The sequence below is a fragment of the Nelumbo nucifera genome, chromosome 6, assembly GCF_055504915.1.
Source record: "Nelumbo nucifera cultivar China Antique chromosome 6, China Antique-T2T, whole genome shotgun sequence".
Classification (NCBI taxonomy): Eukaryota; Viridiplantae; Streptophyta; class Magnoliopsida; order Proteales; family Nelumbonaceae; genus Nelumbo; species Nelumbo nucifera.
Window position 1 is genome coordinate 14,858,094 of NC_142654.1, and position 20,715 is coordinate 14,878,808.

Below are 20,715 nucleotides of genomic sequence, written 5' to 3' on the forward strand. Positions count from 1 at the left end.
TAGATTTCTGCCTCCAAGATATCTCTTCTCGCAAAAGAACCTCCTCTAATTCCTTTTTCAACCTCCACCTTAATTCTCTTTCCTGAGTATTCATGGTCCGTTGAGATTCCTTCTCATCCAAGTCATCAGATTGGATTTTTGTTCCTCTATTTTCCCAAAAAGGTCCCTATTCCATTTTCTTAAGTTCCCCTTCAAGCTTTTCAACTTCTTATGAAACCTTACCCCTTTCCACTTCACCCCCCTCATATCTTGATTCCACCAATCCTCAATCTTTTTTACAAAATCTGGGTGTGTCAGCCACATGTTTTCGAATATAAAGGGTTTGGGTCCACTCTTGAAATGTTCTTGTCCTAGCTCAATGGGACAATGGTCAGAGGTAACTCTAGATAGAGCTTTGGATAGTAAGTCTCTCCAATGATTTTCCCAACTTTCGTTAATATCTGAACGGTTAAAACTGATTTAAACAATTTCTCAACATCATTGAGGTTTAGAGTTGAGTAGCTAGGGGGATGTGATGACTTGTTTCACAACTGTGCCATCGGTTTTCTCTCATAAATCCAATGTAGGACAATGATTGATGAAGAAGAATTCAAGGACCTCACGATTTCATCATTTTTTTGGTAAATTTCTTAAACCACCCTTATGGTTTAGCTATTGTTTGACTACTGTCTAATGCTACCCCTACTGCCATGGAAAAATACCATTGTCATTAAATATTGACGGAATAGCTGAAATATCCATTTTGCTCTTTAGTCAAATTACTTTTTTGACCTTCATTGAAATCCTGGCTGCCTTTCTCATCTCTGCCAACCGCTTCTTCCTGTACTCTTCAGGGCATTGGTCATTGTCAAGATCAGGATCGTCTTCAAGCTCCTCTTCAATTTTCTTATCAGTGCATCTCTTGTCTTTGGGTTTTGAGTCTTCGTCTTAAGAGGGAGTGAAGGGGGGAGGCTTGAAAGGAGCAGGTTTGGGAGGTAGGGTTACCTAGTTTTCTCTGTATATCATCGTCCCACTGTGTACTCGCTCCTTCAACATCCTTGTATACAAAGTGATAGTCCACCATAAATAGTGTTAGTGGTGTTAGTGAAGGGGTATTTCAGTCTTTGTACTTGTTGAGAATACTGATGTGTACTGTTATGTTAGTTCGAGTGCCTCTTACTTAAAGAAGGGCACTCAAGTCTTTTTCAATAAGTCAATAATATAATAATAGGTCTGGCCGAATCAAGGGATTAACTTTTTTCCCTAATTCGAACCAGCCTTTCTCTCTTTTCTCTCTTCTCTCTTTTCTTCTTTCCTCTCCTACTTCTTGCTGTCTACTTTACTCTACAGTCAACGAACAAGACAGAATTCTATGGCAGGTCAAACTCCAACATGGTATCAGAGCTAGGTTCACCAAATCAGACTTGCTAGAATTCTGCCTTCTGCGCATTCGAATTAGGGTTTCACTTGGGGTTCTCAGTTGTGAGTTGGAGACTGGGAAAAGGGCTGAAAAGGAGTGATCGCCCTCTTCCCTAGGAGGTCTCTATGCCTCCGATTGTGTCGTTGGTGATTGGTTGCTGTGGTTTCTAAGCCCTAGTTAGGGCTGGTACGTGTGGTGCAGTGGTGTCTCAGCCCTTCGTATGGTTGGCCTTCAGGCGATGAGGTAAAGTTTTTTTTATATATTTTTTTTGTTATGGAATACATGAGAGGTGTAGTACAGTTCGCATGATGGGTTCTCAGATTGCAGTATGCTAGGGTTTATGCTAGGGTTTATTCTGGTTTGTGTGTGATTCGAATGGCAATAGTGTCTACTTAATGGTGAAGCTTCCTATAGTTGTGGATTAATGTTGGTGGTGTTACAAGTGTGGTTTTCAGCTTTTGATATCGCTGAAATCAGTGTGTAGACCTCGGTGAGTAGGGGTTGTGGTGTTGTAGTTTTCAACATTTAATACTGCTGAAATCAGTGTACAGACTTCGGTGAGTAGGGTTTGTGGTGTTGCAGTTCTCAGCTGTTGAAATCAGTGTGCAGATTTCGATGAAGTGTCTGTGTGTAGTGTGCAGTGTGTAGTGCTCCTAATTCAGTGCTCAGAATTAAGGGAGTTCGGCAATGGCAGATAACAGTGATAGTAAACCTAGTGTCATGATATCTACTGACTACCTGAATGTCCAAATGACCTCCATTAAACTGAATGGAGAGAATTATGTCCCTTGGGCCAAGTCTGTAGAGGTTTTTCTGAAGGCGAAGAAGAAAGTGAAGCATATAAGAGAGGAGAAACCCCCCGCTAATTCTCAGGAGTATGAAGACTGGGAACAGGAAGATGCACAGATCATTACATGGTTGTGGAACAGTATGGAACCCAAAATCAGTGTGAACTTCATGTTTCTTGACACAGCCAAAGAGGTGTGGGATCATGCCAAGAAACTGTATTCAGGTCAGGATAATACCACTAGGGTATATCAACTGTATCAGGAATACTTCAATCTGCAACAGGGAAATCAGAGCCTTGAGGAGTACTATGCCAATGTGAGGAATATCCGTAATGAGTTAAATGTCTATCATCCTCTCACTTCAGATGTCAAAGTTCAACAGCAACAGCGAGAGCAGCTTGATGTAACACGGTTTCTGGTGGGGCTGAAGTCTGAGTATGAACCAGTACGAGCCCAGATACTAGGGGGATCTGCTCTTCCATCTTTAGAGGAGGTGTTTGCTCGTCTTCGGAGGGCTTCCATTGGATCTATGGACTCTAATGTCTCCGATAAATCAGCATTTGCAGTGTCAAGAGGCCGAGGTGGCAGAAGTGGGACTCGAGGAACCCAGCCTGGCAGGAGTGGTAGTGGTGGATCTACACATATCCGTGGTGGTGGTCGTACTGGAGGCAGAGATTCAGGGGGAGCTCGTGGTAGAGGACGTGGCTCGGGTCCACGGAAGTGTACTCACTGTGGTTTGGGTGGACATACCATTAACTACTGCTATGACTTACATGGTCCTCCCTCGACGTGGGCCAACCATGCCATGACTAGTGACACCAGTTTCAGCCCTACACAGGAGAAACGGTCAGCTGACCCGATGCCTTCTACTCCCTCAGATGGTCCAGGCAAGGAGATGGTGAGTGTTCCTCGTGATGAGTATGAGAGGTTTGTTCAATCCAAGTCGCAGCAGAACACAACTTCCTTTGCACACTCAGGTATGGCTTGTTTGGCATCCACACCCAACCCCTGGATTATTGACTCTGGAGCCTCCGATCACATGACGGGAACTCCAGGTGTGTTTTCATCTCTCACTCATTGCTCAACATCACAATCTGTTACCCTTGCTAATGGCTCCACGTCATCTATCTGTGGTGTTGGTAATGTTGACCTAGACCCTGTATCCCTATCCTCTGTTTTATATGTACCTAAGCTTCCATTTAATCTTATGTCTGTTAGTAAGCTGACCAAGTCACTTAAGTGCTCCATCACTTTTTACCCTTCTATGTGTGTTTTTCAGGATCTCAAGACGGGGATGAAGATTGGTGGAGGGCATGAAGCCGGTGGACTGTATTATCTTGATGGTGGTGGACGAACGTCAACGGCTCTTCAGTCATCCATTTCTCCTCTCCAGTGGCACTGTAGATTTGGTCATCCTTCGCTGAAAGTGTTGCAGTCCTTAGTCCCTTCATTGAGTCAACTTTCTGTTTTAGATTGTGAGTCTTGTCAATTTGGGAAACACCATCGTGTTCCCTTTCGTTCTAGGGTCGATAACCGTGTGTCGAGTCTTTTTTCTTTAATTCATTCAGATGTTTGGGGTCCTTATAAAGTGATGTCATATAATGGATACCGATATTTTGTTATTTTTGTTGATGACTGTTCAAGAATGACGTGGCTCTATTTAATGAAAGAAAGAAGTGAATTATTTTCCATCTTCCAGAAATTTTATGCTGAGATCCGCAATCAATTTGGTGTTCACATCAAAATTTTCCGTTCTGATAATGGTCGTGAATACTTGTCTTCATCTTTTCGAGAATACTTGGACCAACATGGCATTATACACCAAACTTCATGTACCTATACTCCGCAACAAAATGGGGTTGCTGAGAGAAAGAACCGCCATCTTGTAGAAACGGCACGCTCCCTCATGCACCACATGAATGTTCCCAAAACTTTTTGGAGCGATGCAATGCTCACCTCTTGTTTCTTAATTAATCGGATGCCCACGTCTATCCTTGATGGTCGTTCTCCTTTTAGTGTCTTATTCCCCAACATGTTTCCGTTTCCGCTTTCTCCTCGGGTATTTGGGTGTGTCTGCTTCGTTCATAATCTGAGTCCCGGGACTGACAAGTTAGATGCACGTTCCATGAAGTGTATCTTCCTTGGTTATTCCCGAACTCAGAAAGGGTACAAGTGTTATCATCCTAGTTCTCGTCGTTCCTTGGTATGTGCTGATGTTACATTCTTTGAGTCTACTCCGTTCTTCGTGGGGTCCGGTGCTGCTGCTTCCCCCACATCACCACCTCCTCTTCCTCTTCCTGTGGCTGATCCACCTCCTTTGGTTCCAGTCATGCCTACGTCCTTGCCTCCGGTGCCACCATTGGTTGACCGTCCACCCATCCGTCACGTGTATACACATCGCCCACGTGTACCGGCTACAGCTCCTCCAGCTTCATCACCGTCGACAGATCCAGCTCCAGCTTCGACACCAGCCTCCGACCTAGATCTTCCTATTGCCTTACGGAAAGGTAAGCGTACTTGCACCCTTCACCCTATTTCCAATTTTGTTTCACTTACCCACCTCTCCGCTTCCCATCGCCAGTTCATATCTTTGTTATCCTCCGTGGTTGTTCCTAAGGATGTCCAGGAAGCCCTTACCTCTCCAGAGTGGTGCCGTGCTATGGAAGAAGAGCTCTCTGCTTTGCATCATAATCACACTTGGGATCTCACCGCTCTTCCTCCTGGGAAGCAGGCTGTCGGTTGTAAGTGGGTGTATAGTGTTAAGTACTTGCCAGATGGTCGTGTTGAGCGCCTGAAGGCGCGGCTGGTTGCCAAAGGGTACTCCCAAACCTATGGCATTGACTACACGGAGACGTTCTCCCCGGTTGCTAAGATAGGATCAGTTCGTGTCGTCATCTCCCTTGCAGCTATGTCTGGTTGGCCTCTCCATCAGCTCGATATCAAAAATGCCTTTTTGCATGGGGATTTGCTCGAGGAGGTCTACATGGAGCAACCACCTGGGTTTGTTGCTCAGGGGGAGGATGGTAAGGTATGTAGACTTAAGAAGGCTATTTATGGACTTAAACAGTCCCCTCGAGCATGGTTTGGTAGGTTCAGTGAGGTGGTCAAGAAGTTTGGTCTGAAACAGTGCCAAGTTGATCACTCTGTCTTCAGTCTTGACTCTTCGGCAGGTAAAATAATATTGGTGGTGTATGTGGATGATATCGTTGTGACTGGGAATGATAAAATGGGCATTGACAGATTGAAGGCATTCCTACAGGAACACTTTCAGACAAAGGACCTTGGCAAGTTGAAATACTTTTTGGGCATAGAGGTAGCAAGATCTAAGCATGGCATTAATTTGTGCCAGAGGAAATATGTGCTTGATTTACTGGAAGAAACAGGATTGTTGGGTACTAAACCGGCTGAGACACCTATGGAAACAAATACGAGGCTGAGCAGTGATATAGGTGAAGTGTTTGAAGAGCCTGGCAGATACCGACGACTTGTAGGCAAACTAAACTATCTAACCATTACTCGGCCAGATATTTCATTTGCGGTTAGTGTGGTGAGTCAGTTCATGCAGAAACCTTTGGTCCCACATTGGAATGCAGTGCTAAGGATTGTGAGGTATCTGAAAGGAGCTCCTGGTCGTGGTTTGCTGTACAGAAGTGGTGGAAAACTGGTAGTAGAAGGATACACCGATGCTGATTGGGCAGGTTCTATGTCTGATAGACGATCTACCACAGGCTATTGCACCTTTCTGGGGGGTAACCTGGTAACATGGAAAAGTAAGAAGCAAACAGTTGTGGCAAGAAGCAGTGCAGAAGCGGAATATAGGGCCATGGCACATACTGCTTGTGAACTAGTGTGGCTGAGGAACCTTCTACAGGAGATAGGATATGACATCAGTACTCCAATGAAGCTCTACTGTGACAATCAGGCAGCGGTTCATATCTCTTCCAATCCAGTGTTTCATGAAAGAACCAAGCACATCGAAGTTGACTGTCATTTTGTGAGAGAGAAGGTGCTGAATGGGGTGATAGAAACTGCATATGTTAGTACGGGAAACCAGTGGGCAGACTTGTTTACAAAAGGCTTGAGTCGGGGGAGAGTGGACTACATATGTAACAAGCTGGGATTATATGATATATACTCACCAGCTTGAGGGGGAGTGTTAGTGGTGTTAGTGAAGGGGTATTTCAGTCTTTGTACTTGTTGAGAATACTGATGTGTACTGTTATGTTAGTTCGAGTGCCTCTTACTTAAAGAAGGGCACTCAAGTCTTTTTCAATAAGTCAATAATATAATAATAGGTCTGGCCGAATCAAGGGATTAACTTTTTTCCCTAATTCGAACCAGCCTTTCTCTCTTTTCTCTCTTCTCTCTTTTCTTCTTTCCTCTCCTACTTCTTGCTGTCTACTTTACTCTACAGTCAACGAACAAGACAGAATTCTATGGCAGGTCAAACTTCAACAAATAGAAAGATTAAGAACCGCTATGTGGTTTGAAAGCGACTCCACTCATACTTCAATCGTCTTAGATGGAAGAAATGAATGTGAAAGTATGGGATCTTTGTCGCAAAGGCTGTTGCCCGTCAAGAGGCTACTGGTGGAAATGATGACTTTTTTGAGGAGACTATTGGGAGAGCAGATTCTAGTTTATGACCATGGGTTGCTGAATAGGGGTTTAGGGTTTATTTTTAATCCCAAAATGAAGGTTAGGGAACGGTTTCCGGAGTATGGTGCACGGTTTTTGATAGAAATAGACTAGCCGGTGGGTGGCGATATATTTGACAAACGGTTTCTAGGCATGAATGTTGAACGATTTGTGGGTGAAGCATTTGTAGTTGAAGCATTCGGGAATAAGGGCTTTGACAAAACAAATCTAAGAAGATTGTGAGATCCATAGGCAAAACAGATTTGAGTTATTTTTCTTTCTTTTTTTATTGATATATTATGGCTATGCAGCAGCCACCGTTTCGCATTTACTGGGTGCTTTCGATCCCAATTTAGTTGCCGATGCATCTTTCTTAGATAACAAATAACACTTCTCTTTCTGTATTACTGATGATGACACATTTGGTCCTCCAGTGAAATTGTGACACCTGGCATCTCATGCAAATCAAGTGTAGTCTTTTGACAACTGGGCAGCTCGGGAAGTTTGGCCAGCTCGGCAGAGCTTGCCACTTATAGACAGCTCGGCATAGGCAGCTCGCCACTTAGGGGTAGCTTGGCGTATCGCAGGAAGATCTCCTGCCTGACAACCGTACCTAACAGATTTGGAGACTTGCGCCCACATCTCTTGCTAGGCGGCGCCGTGCCTGCCAGCCCTGAGAGTTGTCCCTTGACTAGCAGAGCCGTACTCTGCAGCAGCCGCATGCACCTGCCACCTCAGCTCTGACAGTAACGGCTACGACAGAGAGACAGAGGTGGTTACGCCTGACTTGACAGAGACTGTTATGCCTGATTTGACAGGACACCACTATATAAGGACTCCGACCCCCAAAGACAAGGGGGAGAGAATGAAAAAATGGAGGTAATCCCTGCTCTCTAGCTCTCTCATTTCTCTCCAAGCTCCCTACAATCGGAATGCTAACTTAGGCATCGGAGAGTCCTCGCCGGGAAAATACCCCCGGGTCTTCTGATTTAGTTCTCGCAGGTTCCTCATCTCCCGCCGCCTACAAAGAGGAGGAAAAGATGGAGTTCTCGTAGGTCCCTCAGCTCCCGCCGCCTACAAAGGAGAGGAGATCACCTCATGCAGAGGGCAGTCGGGTTGCGCTACACCAGGGAGCTCCACCATCCCCTGAGTTACAGGCCGCCTAGGAGCAGGTCAAATGACGAGTCCACCCAGGTAGCTCACCGCCAGGGAACTCGTCACCAGGTAGCTCACCGCCAGGGAGCTCGTCACCAGGTAGCTCACCGCCAGGGAGCTCGTCACCAAGTAGCTCACCACCAGGGAGCTCGTCACCAGGGAGCTCGTCACCAGGCAGCTCACCGCCAGGGAGCTCGTCACCAAGTAGCTCACCGCCAGGGAGCTCGTCACCAGGCAGCTCACCGCCAGGGAGCTCGTCACCAGGCAGCTCACCGCCAGGGAGCTCGTCACCAGGCAGCTCACCGCCAGGGAGCTCGTCACCAGGCAGCTCACCGCCAGGGAGCTCGTCACCAGGCAGCTCACCGCCAGGGAGCTCGTCACCAAGTAGCTCATCACCAGGGAACTCGTCACCAGGTAGCTCACCGCCAGGGAGCTCGTCACCAAGTAGCTCACCGCCAGGGAGCTCGTCACCAGGTAGCTCACCGCCAGGGAGCTCGTCACCAAGTAGCTCATCACCAGGGAGCTCCACCATCCTCTCCTGGGAGCAGGTCAAATGGCGAGGCACTTAGCCAAAAAAAATGATACATCACAAAAAATTGGTACGTGACCAGAAACGGTTATATCAATTACAATTACTGTAAGTTTTTCTTGAAATTGATGCCAAGAATGGGATCACTACCATTCCACGTAGGGGCTGAAGGCAATGAAGCTAGGCCAGAGAAGAAGGAGAGAGAGAGGGAGAGATGATGGAAGGGTTTATTGTTGCAACGAGTTGCAGCGGTAGTGATGAAACAAAGGAAAGAATGAAGGGGAAGAAGGAGAGAGAGATAGAGAGAGGAATCAGAAGTGGAGGGGTCCGCTATTGCAATGAGTTGTAGTGGTTGTAATGAAACAGGGGAGAGAATGAAGAGAAACCGAGGAAGGAGGAGGAGAGAGAGAGAGGGTGGACTAAAGATAAGGGTAAAGCTAATCAATTGTTATAAATAATAGGGGTAGTGCTGGACAATAGTGAAATAGTAGGGATATACTTAGTCAATTGGTTAAACTATAAGAGTAGTTTAAGAAATTAACCCTTATTTTTTCTATAATTTAGCTTAGGGGTAAATTTGAAATTTCCATCTTTTTCGTATTGTAATTTAACATTAATCTCAATTGTAAAAAAACTTAAGGGTAATTAAGGAAATAAGTAAATAGCAATTCCATTTCCTAAACGTTAGGCTCTATTTGGTTTGTGGGATGGGGATGAGAAAAAGGGAATATTATAAAAATATTCCATTTTCTCATATTTGGTTTGAGGGAAAGAGGGGGATGGGGTGAGAAAAGTGTGGGATATTAGATCCCAAAATCATGGATTTGGGGTCGCACACACCAAAACCGTGCGACCCCAGTGGAAAAATGTAAGAAACCATTGTTCATTCTCTCTTTTGGCGAAACCAGTGACGATGGCACCCTTCCCCATTCGAACCTAGAAACAGAGCAACGGTGGCGACACCCCCTCTCAGCTACTCCCTTCCTCCCTCTCTCCTCTCTTCTTCTCTTTCTTCTTCTGGGTTCGCAGACTCAGATCTAACTTCTGCCATGGTAGAACTCAGATCTAGGTTTGTAGACACAGATCAGAGACACTCCCTTCCTCCTTCCTCCTTCTCTCCTCTCTTCTTCTCTTTCTTCTTCTGGATTCGCAGACACAAATTTGGGTTCGTAGACCCAGATCTAAGTTCTTCCATGGTAGAACTTAGATCTGGGTTCGCAAACACAGATCGAAGACACTCCCTTCCTCCCTCTCTCCTCTCTTCTTCTCTTTCTTCTTCTGGGTTCGTAGATACAGTCGCAGACACAATGTTTTCTTCTCCCTCACCTTCTCTTCTCTTCTCCTTGAAATAGTGTTTTCTTATGTACAAAACCAAACAATGGAAGAATAGATTTTTACACTTTCCCATCCCATCCCATCCCATCTCATCTAAATCTTCTCACAAACCAAACGGAGCCTTAGGGATAGTTTAAAGATTTCCCAAAAGAAATTAACTTTAGTGGATTAGGGCATTACGGGTATACAACAAATTAAAAAGGGCATTATTGGACGATAAAGATTCGATCCTGGGCTAAAACTAAAGCAGTAAGCTTGAAACTCAAATTCGATCATCGACTAAACAGTAAGCGTGAAACTCTCTCCCTTTTCTATGTATCGAAAACCTTAGTTCTTCACTAAATTCATGTCCCTTCCTTTCTCCAAATCCTCCGGCCATGTCGGCTTCTTCTATAATGGAGTCACTGTTCCAGCGCTCCTTAGACGATCTAATCAAAGGCATCCGTCTCCAATTGATCGGAGAATCGAAGTTCATTACTAAAGCCATGGAAGAGATACGGCGAGAGATCAAAACCACTGACTCCCAGACCAAGGCGGTCGCTCTTGAGAAACTCACATATCTAAATTCCATCCATGGCATCGACATGTCGTGGGCAGCCTTCCATGTCGTAGAAGTCATGAGCTCGTCCCGTTTCGCCCACAAAAAGATCGGATACCTCGCTGCCTCACAATCCTTCAACGAGGGCACCGATGTTATCCTCCTCATCACCAATCAGCTCCGAAAAGACCTCACCAGCACCAATGAATTCGAAGTAGGTCTTGCACTCGAATGCTTATCTGTTATTGCCACAACCGATCTTGCTAGAGACTTGACACCAGAGATCTTTACATTGCTTTCTAGTAGCAAAACTTTTGTTAGAAAAAAGGCTGTTGCTGTAATTCTGAGAATTTTTGTTAAGTACCCAGATGCTGTAAAGGTATCTTTTAAGCGTTTGGTTGAGAATTTGGAGAATTCAGATCCTCATGTGATGTCTGCGGCAGTTGGAGTCTTTTGTGAGCTAGCCTCAAAGGACCCGGACCCCAGGTTGTATCTCCCGCTAGCGCCAGAATTTTATAGGATTTTGGTTGATTGTAAGAACAATTGGATATTAATTAAGGTGCTTAAGATTTTCGCAAAACTGTTACCATTGGAGCCAAGGTTGGCAAAGAGGGTTGTTGATCCAATATGCGAGCACATGAGAAGAACTGGGGCTAAATCACTAATGTTCGAGTGCATTCGAACTGTGGTCACTACTTTGACTGACTATGAATCTGCAGTGAAGCTCGCAGTTGAGAAGATTCGGGAATTGTTGGTTGATGATGATCCAAATCTTAAGTATCTTGGGTTGCAGGCGCTTTCCATTCTTGGGGCTAAGCATTTATGGCCAGTGTTGGAAAACAAGGATGTTGTGATAAACTCTCTGAGTGATGCGGATCCAAATATTAAACTCGAGGCTCTGCATCTTGTGATGGGTATGGTGTCTGAGACCAATGTTGCTGAGATCTCCCGAGTTTTGGTTAACTATGCACTTAAGTCTGAACCACAGTTTTGCAATGAGATTTTAGGATCTATCCTGTCAACCTGTGGTAGAAATTTTTATGAAATTGTTGTTGATTTTGATTGGTATGTTTCGCTTCTCGGGGAAATGTCAAGGAACCCACATTGCCAAAAAGGTGAAGAGATTGAGAGTCAATTTGTTGATATTGGTCTAAGGGTTAAGGATGCCAGACCGGAGCTTGTTCGTGTTGCTCGTGATCTTCTGATTGATCCTGCCTTGCTTGGTAATCCATTCTTGCATAGGATATTGGCTGCTTCTGCTTGGGTGTCTGGAGAGTATGTTGAGTTCTCAAAAAACCCATTTGAACTTATGGAAGCACTGCTGCAGCCACGCACTAGTCTTTTGCCGCCATTAATAAGAGCTGTTTATATACACTCTGCATTTAAAGTTCTGGTATTTTGTCTTCATTCTTATCTTGTGCAGAGGGAAGTAATTCATCCATCGTCTGTTGATGATTTGGCAACAGGAATGCCTGATTTGGGTTTTGGCATAAAATGCGTGGAAGTTTCTGATATTGCAAAATGCCAATCTGCTGCTGATTGTGGACATGATGATGAATTCAACCCAAGGGTTTCAGACATATCAGTGGAAGATTCCACTATGGAAACTACGAGGGATATAACTGTTCATGAGGCATCTTCATCAGTTTCTTTACAGAAGGAACCTTTTACTCATGAATCTATTCTTAATCTGTTAAATCTGGTCAAAATGGCTTTAGGTCCACACTCAGGAACTGATGAGGTAGAAGTGCAAGACAGGGCACAAAATGTACTTGGCTTTATTAAGATGATAGAACAAGAGTTACATGGTCTTTTGGGTGAAGAGAAAGGGAATTTTGAGATTGGAGAACATAAAGTCCCCAAAATTATTGAACTGATGTACAATGCCTTCTCCAAGGAGCTGGGCCCAGTCTCAGTGAGTGCTCAGGAAAGAGTTCCAATTCCTGATGGGCTTATGCTGAAAGAAGATCTTTCTGACTTGGACAATATGTGTGCAGATGTTCTTAAACCTCCATCAAGTTCTTTCACTACTGGAAATCCTCAGTTTGGAGAGAGAGAAGGTGATTCCTTTTTTAACCTGCATGGAAAGGAACCAGAACCATCAACTGAGTCAACATTGTTGCTTGCGCAACATCGGAAACAGCATGGATTATATTATCTCCCTTCAGATAAGAACGAAACTGTATCCAATGATTATCCACCTGCAAATGAACCCCCATTGTTGTCTAATCTTGTTGATGGTACTCAAGATCTTATGAAGCTTACAGAGCAATCATTAGCATCAAAAAAGAAGTCGAACCATGCAAAGCCACGGCCTGTGGTGGTAAAGTTGGATGAGGGAGATGAATTGCCTGTTTCAGCCACAAAACTAACAAAAGAGTCAAAAGATGATTCACTCTCAGGTGCTCTTCGAGACATTCTTCTAGGTGATAAGGTGAATCCCATGTCATCCCAAAGACAACCCTCTGATAAATCATCTGGGAAGAGAGAGAAAGAAGCTTTAGTTGATAGTGGATATGCTTCCAGGTCAAAGCAAAATCTTGGTGATGCACAACCTAGCCATGGAAGCTCAAGTTCTAGAAGGAGCAAGCATCGTAGTCATGGTAAAGAGAAACAGAGAAGTCCTAGAAGGAATAATGAGGGTAAAGAAGATACTCAAAAAGACAAAAAGAAGGGTAGTCATCACCATCGTAGACATAAGACTCGGCAAAGAGCAGATGGGCCTCCAAATGTGATTTCACAAACTCCAGTTATCCCAGATTTCCTCTTGTAACATTAAAAGTTGGTGAGTGAGTCTGTTTTGAGTTTAATTACTTTTGTATTTCGTGTGACTCTGTCATGTTTCCATCCTTGTCAGTTCTATGTAGAGCAGATACTTCTTGTTTCTCATATGGATGTCAAATTTTCTCAGAGTTTATAGGATCGATCTTTCACATGTATTGAGACCATTTTGAAATGATACATTCAATCATTGAGGCTTGTTAATGTGTTACAAGAACATATATTGACTCTTTTATTTGTTATTTTGAATTACTTTATTTTATGATTTGAAGCTATTTACTAAAGAATGTGGAGTGATTTGGATTGATATACCTTGGCCTCATGTATGCCACAAAGTAAATTTTACCAAGAAAGCACCCTTATTTATGAACACCAAACATAGATATTGACATATATGATCCTCTTCTATGATCACTTTTCATTGGATTGATACCTTGTTGCAAGATAGAAATAAGCATGAATACCCCCTTGACAATAAGATATTGGTTATGCCTCCAAAATATAAGCACCCTCATTTACAAACACTAAATACAGTTTTACTATTTCATTTTGACATGGTACATATTTCATTTTGAATGAAATCAGCCTTTGGACTTTGTTATGGTCTTAAATGATAATGTGCTTGGCTTCACGCGTTCCAATAGTCTTAAGGCTATTTGGTATATTGGTCAAGCATGTAACAAATGATATCAAAACCTACCAACATGTCTCAAGTTGGAATCATGGAGAGGGCTACCTAGAATAGAGTGAAAGGTACCACAGAAAGGGCTACTTGGAGCAGAGTGAAAGCCACCAGAGGGAAAGGGCTACCTATTGCTAGAGTGTGAGCCCTTGTGGAGAGGGCTACTTGCCACTAGAGTGATAGCTGCCCAGAGTGAAGCCGCTGAGATGCTGGCCGTGGAAGCATGGTGGTATGCTATGGTCCTAAATGATAAGCGCTTGGCTTGACACATTTCAACAGTCTTAAGGCTTTTGGCATATTGGTCAAGCACGCAACAGACTTCCAAAGCAAAAAAGGTAGTAGCTTGATCTTGGTGCTACAACCTTTTCTTTCTTTTTTTTGAACTTCTTTCTCTATTAGTTTGTTGAGTTCCATAGCTGGTATAGTAGCTATTTTCTTCTTTATTGTCTTGGAAAATTTCACTTATTTCTCTGCTGAAGTCTATGTTCAGCATTACTAGCTTGAACCCCCTATGTTTAAATTCTTAAGTCTATGTTCAGCATTTTTCCTTATTTCATCCTTAATGCTCCATTTTTAAATTCTTTTAACTTAGCTTGAACCCCCCTATTCCATCATGCACAAATTGGTTCACCATTATCTCTGCTTGGATTCAAGGTCACCAATGATCATTTTCTACATTAGTGGCTAGTAGTTGCCATTAGAAAAGCTATGCAAGTGTGGCCTAGAGTTTTCAATTTTTGCTTTCTTAAGACAAAAGGGAAGTTACAAGAATGATGATGTGATTTGCTTTCGGATTTTGTTCTATATTAATAGTGAAAAAAGTAAAATTAGTATAGCATCTTTGAAGGAGAACCCAATCTTACCATGATCCTGATGTTTGCACTTAAGATTTGGGCCAGAGCCCAAATGGGAGCCCATCTCAATCCAGAAATGCATTGTTTGAACTTTAAAGTTTTTCTTATTAGCCTGATTAAAGTCTTGGTTGACCAAAGGCTAGTCCATACCTGATTCTACTGACTTTAGATAACCCTGAGCTGGTAGGTATGAAACTTGGGTTAGGTTAGGTTGCCTCTTTAAGTTAGGCAACCCAATTTATACCCCTATAAGGCAGCCAGACCAAGTTGGCTTGGCCCAAGCTGGTCCATCCTAGTTCAACCAGATTGGGCCATTGAATCCAACTCTAGTGGGCAGGCACATTACTATGAAACTGTGTTATCAGAGAGCCAATTATGGTTGGTCAAAGCTGATGCTTTATGGGCTTGTTTTAACTGCCAACATATATATTGAATATGATTTTAGAACTGCCTTTTGAAACCTATAAGACTGTTAGAAAATTTTTGAAGAGCATAAAATTATTGGGTGTTAATGAAATTGCCTGGACTTGAGTCTTCTAACTGTATTTTTCAGAACTGGGGTTTACAAAATGAAACATTTGAGGGCATTTTGTTGAAGGTTGTATGGTGGATTGGACAGGATTGATAAGATCCCAGAACTTTTCCAAGTCGACAAGGGTGGTCAGCAAGTGCTATTTGGCTGATTTTGACACTTTATTGACAGTATATGCATAATGCATTCCAAAGGATGAGAGGGGTGGACTTGGGAATAACCACATTGGACAAGCAAGCCAGTGCTCTGTATGGTTTGGATGTGTGCTTATTTTTAAATTACATTTCTTTTGATTTTTTGTTTTTATTTTTTTTGGTAATTTGCATGCAATCTTTAAATGAGACTCTTTTTGTTTCATTTCAAATTGCTTTTTAATTTTTTAATTTCAGTTGTCTGTAAGACGTAAGCATCATCTAAAGGGGGTGTTTACCAATGTGTATAATTTTCCTTTCCAAGTTGTTTGAAATACTGACCATAGACACATTGGCAAACACCCCCTAATTGTTCTAGTCCAAATTTGAAACCCAATCCAATTTAGGTTTGAATCCGGCAAAGCTACTAATACATTCATATAAGGTTAACAAGGGAGAGTTGGCAGTATTATGAATCCTGAGGCTTTTACTATGGACCCCAACACAAAATGCCTTCATGCACACCAGACTCTCAATAATCACTGCCCTAGAGCTTGTGAATTGTTTAAGCCTTCTGCATGAAGGGTCATATCCTTATCATGTCCCTTTGGTAATGTGACTGATACATGCCTTTTGCCATGTTTGGTTAGGTGACATTTACGTCACCCTTCTATTTTTAAGTATTCAACAACAAGAAGAAGAAATGTTTGGGAAGGCGTATCGAATGGAGTGCCCCCATCCCCAAAAAGCATATTTTATTGAATTGGGCAAAGTTATATACGATTACACAAATGCCACTTATTAGTGGACAAATAACAGGATAGCCTATATACATCCTATTGAAATATAATAATACCCACCAAACATAAAAAGGAAATAAAATAACATGAATACATACAACTCTATCTACACTCCCCCTCAAACTGATGTGAGGACAACATCAGTTTGCCCACAAGGAATTCATGGCATGTACAAGTCATGGCTTTAGTGAAGATATTACTATGCTGCAGCTTAGAGGAGATATGAGGAAGTGTGATTGTCCGTGCTATAAATTGATCATGAATGAAATGACAGTCAACCTCAATGTGTTTGGTGCATTCATGAAAGACTGGGTTGGAAGCAATGCGAATGGCACTCATATTATCATCTTATAAGGGTGTAGGAGTAGTGGGGGGAAATGAAGTTCCTAAAGAAGGCCCCTAAACCACACTATTTCACAAGTAATAGACATAGCTGGATATTCAGTTTGAATAGAGGATTTGGATACAATACTTTGCTTCTTACATTTTCCATGAGATAAGGGAATCCCCAAAGAAAATGCACCACCCAGTTGTAGATTGACGTGTATTTAGACATCCTACCCAATCAGCATCAGAGTATTCTCGAAGATGAATCAAAGATGAAGAGGGAAGAACAATCCGTGGTCAAGAGATTCATGGATATACTGGATAATCTTGTGAATCACAATGAGATGAGGATGATTAGTGGCAGATACAAACTGACTAACCACTCGAATAGCACGAGCTTTGTCTAGGTGGGTCACAATGAGATAAATAAGACTCTCAATCAGTCTACAATATAGAGTAGGATTTTGTAAAAGTTCTTCGTAGATCATGAGATAGTTTCACATTGAGTTCCATAGGGGGATCAACTTGCTTGGAGTCAGTGATATTATCTAGTTGAATTAGGTTTTTAGTGTATTTTCTTTGATTCACAAAATGACCTCTTTTAGATGACTACGCCTCCAAACCTAGAAAATATGTCATAATACCGAGATCCTTCATCTTGAAAGAATGCTAGAAAAATAATTTGAGTTGTTGGATCTCTTCAAGATCATTGTTGGTTCGGCTGTCTTAATTTGTATGTTTATCCTTGTTGGGTCTTAAGTCATTAGTTATTGGGCCTAATCTTATTTAGTGTTTATTTGACTAGGTGTCCCTCCACTAATCAGGGGCATTCTGGTCTATTTATGTAACATTATGTAATGTTGTTATATATAATAGATTAGGGCTGGCTGAGAACAAATTCTGCCGCCCATCTCATATCTTCTTCTTCTTCTTCTTCTTCTTCTCTCATTCGACAACTCTATTTCAGCAAACATGGTATCAGAGCACTAATCTTTTGACTGGTTACAGCAACCGCTTTTTTCTTCTACTCGCAGTTAACTCTCTCTCTTCTTTTTTTCTTGGTTGCTGCAAAGAAACCCTAGGGTTGGTCGCAGAACACAGCTGAACCTACATCTAGGGTTTCCCTTGGTTGTAGGGCCCAAGGGGAGATAGACCCAGAGGCTGATGCCCTAATAGACGCAGTACAGCAGATTGTAGCCATTTGGCTAAGATAGATCTGTGTAAAACAGATCTAGGAGAAATGACGAATCTCAGCAGTCCTAGAACTGTTCGTGGGTGAGAGTATAACCTGAGATAGCAGTGCTTAGCACACAGTAGAAGCTAACACAGCAAGTTGCAGGCTGCGGCAGCAGTGATTAGAACACAGCAGAAGGTAGCACAACAGATTATAATCTGCGACAGCAGTAATTAGGGCACAGTGTGCAGTGTAGTACTCGGTGTTTCAGCTTTGCGTCGGGTTCTCAGGACTGAGTTTACAGTGTAGCAAGCTCCGTAAGTGTGAAACAGTTCATTATATATTGTGTTTACAGTCTTGACTTTATGAGTAGGAGAAGATGTCTTCCATATCTGGGGAAGTGTCTTCTAGAAATGTTAGGGCTTGTGGGAGGTCTCCTAATTTGGAGAATCCAAATCTGCATAGCCTACAGATCACAAGTGTGTTGTTGGATGAGTACAACTTCAGAGAATGATCTGTCTTAGCCATGTTGTTCATCACATCCCGGGAACTCACCGGTTACTTGGACGGGCAGAAGAAGGAACCCGAAGTGGGGAGTGCTGAATATGCAGCTTGGCGCAAGGAGAATGCTACAGTTATGTCCTAGCTACTTGCCTCAATGACTCCAAGAGTAGCTAGGACTGTTCAACATTTCTCCACGGCTGCCAAGATATGGGAAAAAGTTTCTAAAACCTATGGGCAGAAAAAGAATAATGCAAGAATTTACAGACTGAATCAAGACATTGCTGCCTTGAGGCAAGGAGATATGAGTGTTGCAACATATTTTGCTACACTAGAAGGACTATGGGAAGAGTTAGATCACCACCTTATTATTGATTGGGAGAATGCCAGAGACAAAGAAAAGCATGGCAAACAAGTTGAAGAGGGTAGAGCATTTAAATTTCTGGCTGGCCTAGATCCTATATATGAGAGCATAAGGTCCCAAATTCTGGGAAGGGATGAAATGCCAGACTTACATCATGTTTACTACCTTGTGAGGAATGAAGAGGTGAGAAGAAAAGAGATGCGGGTTGATACTCAAACTAAACTAGCTGAACAGTCTGTGGAACATTCGGCCTTAATCTCTACAAATCAAAGGGGAAACAGACACTCTGACAAGAGACATCTGAAGTGCACCTACTGTGGAGGGGAAAGGCATGTGAAAGAGATCTGTTGGGTTCTTCATCCGCATTTGAAGCCAGCTGCATTGAGGAAAGATAAGAAGCATCAGAATGGTCAATCTGCAAGTGTAAATCTGGCTACGGGTCACAATGATGATGGTTCAAAACACTCATCCACAGTTACTTCCTCTTCCATGGGACAAACTACTAATTCCCTCGGAACCGGGTCCTTGGGTTTTACCACCGATGAGGTAGAGGTACTTAGCCGGGCCCTAGCCCGTCTAAGGACCAATTCTCTTCCGTCCTCCTCCCTTGCCAGATCAGGTATTGTCTCTACCTTTAGTGCAACTAGTACTATTGATCCTGCCTCTTGGATTATTGATTATGGTGCAACTGACCACATGACACACATGTCTTCCCTATTTTCTTCCTATCATTTAATGTCTGGCCAAGATAAAATGAGGGTTGCTGATGGTTCTCTCTCTACCATCTCTGGGAAGGGAGTGGTTAACCTAAGCAAGGACCTCTCACTCAAATCTGTCTTGCATGTTCCCAATCTTTCTTCAAATCTCTTATCTGTTTCAAAGCTTACCAAAAATTTGAATTGTAGCATAACCTTTTTTCCTACCCATTGTGTCTTTCAGGACAGATTGACGAAGAGAACGATTGGGAGCGGTCATGAGTGTGGAGGTCTCTACTACCTTGATGCAGACATCAGTTCGGCATTACAAACATCTGCTACTAGTAGTCAGTCCAATGGGGAGTCAATAGCTAGTTTACATCTGTGGCATGCTAGGTTAGGTCATTTACCGTTTTCATCATTGGAAGTATTGTTTCCAGAATTATTCAAAGGTGTTTCAAGTAAGTCTGTCAACTATCAAAGCAATGTAGAACTGTTTATTCAACTTCGAGTAATGAAATTCAAGCTTCTTTTGACTTAGTCCACTCTGATGTTTGGGGCCCCTCTCCCATTATTTCTGTTGATGGCTTTCGATATTTTATCAGTTTTATTGATCACTATTCTCAATGCACATGGATCTACTTATTAAAAATACGAGAAGAAGTGTCGTGGGTAATTATGACTTTTTGCAAAATGATTGAAACACAGTTTGGCACGAAAATCAAACAATTCAGGTCAGATAATGCTGCAGAATACTTTGAAAGGTCCTTGAATCTGTTTATGGAGGATGCTGGAATGATTCATCAGTCATCTTGTGCTAGTACCCCCTAACAGAATGGGGTTGCTGAGCGCAAGAATAGGCACCTATTGGAGACTGCTCGAGCCTTACTATTTCAGCACAAAGTTCCAAAAAACTATTGGTCTCAAGCAATCCTTACTGCATCATACCTGATAAATCGAATGCCATCCAAGGTATTGGGGATGAAAACTCCTTTCTCTGTTCTTTGCCCTCATCTTCCCGACTTTTCTCTTCCACCGAGAGTCTTTGGGTGTGTATGCTTTATACATGTCAAGGATCCAAAGAAGACCAAATTGGATCCTAGGGCTACAAAGGGAATCTTTTTGGGGTACTCTTCTACTCAGAAGGGATACAAGTGTTATGATCCAGTCACCAAGAAAAAATATGTTACAAAGGATGTGGTATTCTTTGAGTCTCAATCCTATTTTCATTCTTCCCAGAATCCTCTTCAGGGGGAGACTAGTGGGATTGAAGAGGATTCTTCTGTTCCCCCTTTCTTTGTGCCTCTCTCTACCTCAGACCTTCCATCTTCTCCTCCTGATCCACCTAGTTGTCGTATCCCGGGTGAATCTAGTGAGGCTCCCATTGTACCAGCCACTACTAGTGATGTTGCAGATGTTACTGAAGACTCAAGCAGGCTGCAAAGAGATATCAGAATCACCTGCAACAGAAGGAAGAAGGGCCCTCTAACTC

General features: G+C 42.8%; 1 protein-coding gene across 30 annotated transcripts in view; it reads left to right on the forward strand.

Annotated features, from left to right (window-relative positions):
* The first annotated feature begins 9,299 nt into the window (after nt 1-9,299).
* DELTA-ADR (delta-adaptin) overlaps nt 9,300-20,715 on the forward strand; it is a 55,025-nt gene continuing 43,609 nt past the window's right edge. For 19 of the 30 annotated variants that reach the window (XR_016077320.1, XR_016077319.1, XR_016077316.1 and 16 more), the window contains exons 1-2: nt 9,301-13,167; nt 15,253-15,479. Coding sequence is in view for 1 of the 30 variants with exons in the window: in XM_088889654.1 (XP_088745780.1) it covers nt 10,222-13,155 (2,934 nt within the window). In the remaining 29 variants the exon portion in view is untranslated. Of the gene's footprint in view, nt 13,168-13,748; nt 14,181-15,252; nt 15,480-19,467; nt 19,486-20,715 lie in introns of those variants that run through there. The other 11 variants (XR_016077323.1, XR_016077329.1, XR_016077327.1 and 8 more) reach the window with 6 other exon arrangements.